Source organism: Manis javanica, chromosome 12, assembly GCF_040802235.1.
Source record: "Manis javanica isolate MJ-LG chromosome 12, MJ_LKY, whole genome shotgun sequence".
In the NCBI taxonomy this organism is placed as follows: domain Eukaryota; kingdom Metazoa; phylum Chordata; class Mammalia; order Pholidota; family Manidae; genus Manis; species Manis javanica.
In genome coordinates this window covers 1,194,382-1,200,315 of record NC_133167.1, presented here as the reverse complement: position 1 = coordinate 1,200,315, position 5,934 = coordinate 1,194,382, and the positions used below count along the sequence as shown (strand labels likewise).

The 5,934-nt window shown below is 46.4% G+C and overlaps 1 protein-coding gene across 1 annotated transcript; it reads left to right on the top strand.

Annotated features, from left to right (window-relative positions):
- Nucleotides 1–786: 786 nt before the first annotated feature.
- On the top strand, nt 787–1,734 carry LOC108386327 (olfactory receptor 9S13-like). Its single transcript, XM_037009523.2, has one exon. The coding sequence runs from the start codon at nt 787–789 to the stop codon at nt 1,732–1,734; it is 948 nt and encodes a 315-aa protein (XP_036865418.2).
- The last annotated feature ends 4,200 nt before the right edge of the window (nt 1,735–5,934 follow it).

Genomic DNA, 5,934 nt, shown 5'->3' with positions numbered 1-5,934 from the left:
CCGAGGGGCTCCAGTAGCATGGGGTGTGGCCAAAAAAGCAGAAGGGCATGTCCATCTCCCAAGCATGTGACAGTCGTGTCCCGCTCCTTCTCAGACCATGGGGCTGGGCCGTCATCTCCCCATTTGTCTGACATCGGGCATTCCCAGGAAGTGCCCTGAGATCCTTAAGGACACAGACAGCTCTGCTGACCGCATGCCACCACGGTCCAGGCGCAGAGACGGTGCTGGGCTGGGGCTCAGAGGCTGCAGGGGACCCAGGCAGGCGACACCCACATTGGCCTGGCAGGGCTGATCTCTGCTTGGCTCCCAGCCTGGCCTGGAGACGCAGCCACCACCTGACCCATCCTGAGGGGCAGCAGATGCTCGCTCGGCATCTCTGAAATGAAGGAGCTGGTGCCCGGAGCACAGGGCTGGTCCCTGAGCAGGTACGTAATGGCTCCGGGCACTGGGGGCAGGGTGAGGGTCCATTCAGGAGGAGGCGTGGGGCTGCAGCGCCATTCTCAGCTACAGGCTCTCAGCCCTGCCAGCCTCCTGGCGCCCCTCCTCACAGCACAGCTCGGTCCCCTGCAGACGACGCAGCCAGAGCACAGCCATGGACCTGACCAGAGGACTGTTGCCCTTTCAGGTCACTCTGAGCTCCTCTGGAAGGAGAGCTGGGAAGCTGGTGCCTCTTGGTCTGGGCATCGAGGGCCTGGGGGTCACTGTGCTCCATGGACGGTGTGACCTTGTGACCTTGACCTGCTCCCCCTCGCTGCCACCTGCCTTGTCTTTGCCCAGCTCAGGGCCATGCCACCCCACAGAAATGGAAGCCTCTCAGTGGTGCCCCTGCAGGAGTTTGTGCTGGAGGGGTTTGAGGGTGGCCGGGAGACCCAGGCCCTGCTCTTTGCTGTGTTCCTGGCGCTGTACGTGGTGGCCGTGCTGGGGAACCTCAGCATGATCGTGCTCATCAGCCTGGACGCCCGACTGCACTCCCCAATGTACTTCTTCCTCAAGAGCCTCTCCTTCCTGGACCTGTGCTACTCATCTGTCACCGCCCCCAACGCCCTGGCCAACTTCCTCTCCCCGTCCAAGGCCATCACCTTTGAGGGCTGTGCTGCCCAGTTCTTCTTCCTCTCCCTGTTTGCTACTACAGAGACTCTCCTCTTGGCAGTGATGGCCTATGACCGCTTCGTGGCCATCTGCAGCCCCCTGCTCTACCCCGTCACCATGTGCCCCTCGGCCTGCACCCGCCTGGTGCTGGGCACCTACTGTGGGGGCTGCCTCAACGCCATCGTGCAGACCAGCTCCACCTTCCGCCTCCCGTTCTGCGCCAACCACATCGACCACTTCTTCTGCGACGTGCCCCCCCTGCTGCAGCTCGCCTGCACCAACACAGCCCTCAACGAGCTCCTCTTGTTTGGCATCTGTGGGCTCATCATCGTGGGCACCACACTCGTGGTCCTCATCTCCTACGGCTACATCACAGTGACCATCCTGAGGATGCGCTCGGCAGCCGGGAGACACAAGGTCTTCTCCACCTGCGGCTCCCACATGACGGCCGTGTCCCTCTTTTATGGGACCCTTTTTGTCATGTATGCCCAGCCGGGAGCTGTGGAGTCCATGAAGCAGGGCAAGGTGGTGTCTGTCTTCTACACCCTGGTCATCCCGATGCTCAACCCCCTCATCTACAGTCTGCGAAACAAGGACGTGCAGGAGGCCCTGCGGAGGCTGAGCCAGAAACTCACGGTCATGTGAAGGATGTGGCTGAAGGGGTCCGAGTGCCCGGGGGCTGGATGGAGGTCTCAGGAAAGACCCGAGCTAACGCGGCGCCCTCAAACCTATCCCACCACCAGGGGGAATTGGGTATGTTGATTATCTCATTCATTTATACATTCAGTCAATGTTGCTGAACCAGATGTTCATTCCATAAACCAGATGTTCACAAAGTGTGAAACAAACAGATGAATCACGATGTTTTGCATCCCGACCTCTAAGTGTCCAAAGAAGCAATGAAACCAAGTACCTGAGACCGAGGGAAGAGGGCCACCTGCTGAGTGTCCGCACAGTGTGGTCTCCTGCCCGGTACTGAGCATGGGTCCCCGGGTCACTCACTGGGTTTTAGCAGGAGAGACGTCAGATGATTGTGCATTTTACCAAACCTGGAAAAAAAGAAAATGCCTGCTTGCAATTTGCCTGCACCCCTCCGGGCCTGCACAGACACGAGCACTGACTGAAAGCCCTGCTGCCTCCACTTCACCTCTTCTCAGTCCATTTTCAACAGCAACACCAAAGAGATCTGTTTCAAGTGGTAATTTAAATACAGGGCCAAGGCATTCTCCACGGTGAGTTTGGTGTTCGTAGGAATAGCTTTGGTTGGAGTGGTCCGGACCTGACAACCAGGGCCTCCCTCACGGAGAAGCCAGGTCGGGGGTCTGAGGCAAAGGCATGGTTCCAGTATTCGGAAACTCCCCTGGGCTCCTGAGCCATCACATGAAGGGCGCGGAAGACATGGTTACAGAGATGACCCCGAGCTCCAGCCAAGGTATCACCTTCATAGTAGCAGGATGGAAGATATGAAGTACAAACATTACAGATTATATTTTTATGTCCCAATGAAAAAATATTCAAGTCATATACACTCAAGGAGTTCAACACCACCCAGAGCAAGAAAGAAATGTACTCAGTTCCCACAACACCCTCTTACCGCCTTATCGTCATTGCCCTCTAAGGTCAATCTGATCCTGCCACTAACACACAGATGAGCTTTTGCCTGTAAACGTCTTATGAATAGAATTATACAGTCTTCTTTTTGTGACTTTTTTGCTAACATTATCTTTGTGAGATTAATCCATGTGGTGTGTATAACAGTTCTTTAATTTTCATTATTATGTAAGATTCCATTATGCGAAGATGGACACGAGTTGCTCCCAACTATTGACTTTAAAACACTGCTGCTATGAAATTCTTTTCATGTCTTTTGCTGTGAATGAATTCTGGTTGTGCATTCTAGTAGCAAGATAGTTCATCATTTTTGGATAATTCCAAACAGTTTCCTAAAAATGTTACAGCAATTTTTGTTCCTACAAACAGGTAAGAGTTGCTATTTCTGCACATCTTCATGAAGCTGCCACATTGCCTGTTTAATGAAATGTAGTTATTCTAGTGGGTCTGTAGTCATATAGCACCATGACTTTCATTTTCATTTCTCTAATGACTAATAAGTTAACCATATTTTCACTTATTTAGTAGCGATTTGGATGTTCTTTTGGGGGAAGCATATATGCTTTGCCCATTTTTTTCTACTGTGTTGCTTTTATTTTTCGCATTAGAAAAAATTGTCATATATTCTGGATGGGAGCACTTTTTTAGGTGTCTGATTTGCAACTATCTTCTCCCACTTTGTGGCTTACATATTTACACTTGTATCGATTTTCAAAAAATTTTTTTGATTAACAAAAGTTCTTAAATTTAATAAGGTTAATCCATCATTTTCCTTCATGGTTGGTTACTTTATTCTGTGTCATGTTTAAAGAGCCATTGCCTATATTAGATCCAAAGAGATAAACTTTTATGCTATCTTATAGAGTTTTTGTATTTAATCTTTAATATTTGTATCTATAATTAATATGGTATTATTTTTTGTGGTTTCTGTACTGTAGGGGTTGTTTCATTTTTTTCCATATGGTTATACCACTTATCATTTTTTAATGTCTTTTTCCCCCACTGCAATATAGTATCACTTTTGTCATAAATCAAGGGTCCCTGCATATTTGGGTGTTTCTTATCCTGTCCCTTTGGGGTATTTTTCTATTCTTGTGCTATTTTATAATTCAATGATTAAAAAGCAAAATATAAACTCTTCAGTATATATAAATAACAAATGATGTACAATTATATTCAGAGATTAAAATTTTAATGTTATTGACAGACATAAAAGGAGAACTGAATAAATTGAGAGATATACCATGTTTATGGATGGCAAGTTTTAACAAGATCCTTATTATGCAACACAGCCAATACATTCAAGGCTGTTTTCCTCCTATCAGGATTTTTTTATACTACTGGACAAATTATTTTAAAATTTCTATGTAGAAACAGCTATAAGATAACCAAACCAACATGAAAATCAAGAGCACACAACTTGGATGATGCATAGACCCTAGCCAGAGGCCCTGACATTTCTGCCCCTTGACATCCACTTGGTCTGTTCTGTATTCCCACTGCCCACCATGTGGCCTCTGCAAATCACCAATGCCCCAGCCTCTGACCATGGAGTCTGTCAGAGTCCCTGGGAAGGGCTTCTAGCTTCGCCTATGCCTTAGGCTCAGAGCAGGCTGACCTTTAATGGTAAGGTTTTTGGGGTTTTTTTGTATCATTAATGTACAATTACAAGAGCAACATTATGGTTACTAGACTCCCCCCATTATCAAGTCCCCCACACACACCCCATTACAGTCACTGTCCATCAGTATAGTAAGACGCTGTAGAATCACTACTTGTCTTCTCTGTGGTGTACTGCCTTCCCCATGTCCCCCCCTACATTATGTGTGCTAATCATACGGCCCCTTTGTCCCCCCTTATCCCTCCCTTCCCACCCATCCTCTCCAGTCCCTTTACCTTTGGTAACTTTTAGTCCATTCTTGGGTTCGTGAGTCTGCTGCTGTTTTGTTCCTTCAGTTTTTTTCTTTGTTCTTCTACTCCACAATGAGTGAAATCATTTGATACTTGTCTTTCTCTGCCTGGCTTATTTCACTGAGCAAAATACCCTCTAGCTCCATCCATATTGTTGCAAATGGTAGGATTTGTTTTCTTCTTATGGCTGAATAATATTCCATTGTGTATATGTACCACATCTTCTTTATCCATTCATCTACTGATGGACACTTAGGTTGCCTCCATATCTTGGCTATTTTAAGTAGTGCTGCAATAAACATAGGGGTGCATATGTCTTTTTCAAACTGGGCTCCTGCATTCTTAGGGTAAATTCTTAGGAGTGGAATTCCTGGGTCAAATGGTATTTCTATTTTGAGTTTTTTAAGGAACCTCCATACTGCTTTCCAGAATGGCTGAACTAATTTACATTCCCACCAGCAGTGAAAGAGGGTTCCCCTTTCTCCACAACCTCGCCAATATTTGTTGTTTGTCTTTTGAATGTTGGTCATCCTAACTGGTGTGAGGTTGTGGAGTTTTAATGTGCAGTTCTCTAATGATTAACAATGTGGAAAATCTTTTCATGTGCCTATTGACCATCTGAATTTCTTCTTTGGAGAACTGTCTGTTCAGATCCTCTGCCCATTTATTAATTGGATTATTTGCTTTTTGTTTGTTGAGGTGCGTGAGCTCTTCATGTATTTTGGATGTCAACCCCTTATCGGATCTGTCATTTATGAATATATTCTCCCATACTGATGGTGTCCTTTGCTGTACAGAAGCTTTTCAGCTTGGTATAGTCCCACTTGTTCATTTTTGCTTTTGTTTCCCTTCCCCGGGGAGATATGTTCATGAAGAAGTTGCTCATGTTTATGTCCAAGAGATTTTTGCCTATGTTTTTTTCTAAGAGTTTTATGGTTTTATGACTTACATTCAGGTCATTGATCCATTTCAAATTTACTTTTGTGTTTGGGGTTAGACAGTGATCCAGTTTCATTCTCTTACACGTAGTTGTCCAGTTTTGCCAACACCAGCTGTTGAAGAGGCTGTCATTTCCCCATTGTATGTCCATGGCTCCTTTATCATATATTAATTGACCATATATGTTTGGGTTAATTTCTGGGGTCTCTATTCTGTTCCACTGGTCTGTGGCTCTGTTCTTGTGCCAGAACCAAATTGTCTTGATTACTACAGCTTTGTAGTAGAGCTCGAAGTTGGGAAGCATGATCCCCCCCCTGATTTTTTCTTCCTTCTCAGGATTGCTTTGGCTATTCGGGGTCATTTGTGGTTCCATATGAATTTTAG

What these genes read in the sequence shown, in the direction of transcription:
- LOC108386327 (XM_037009523.2), top strand. Translation starts at nt 787, where the DNA reads ATGCCACCCCACAGAAATGGAAGCCTCTCAGTGGTGCCCCTGCAGGAG.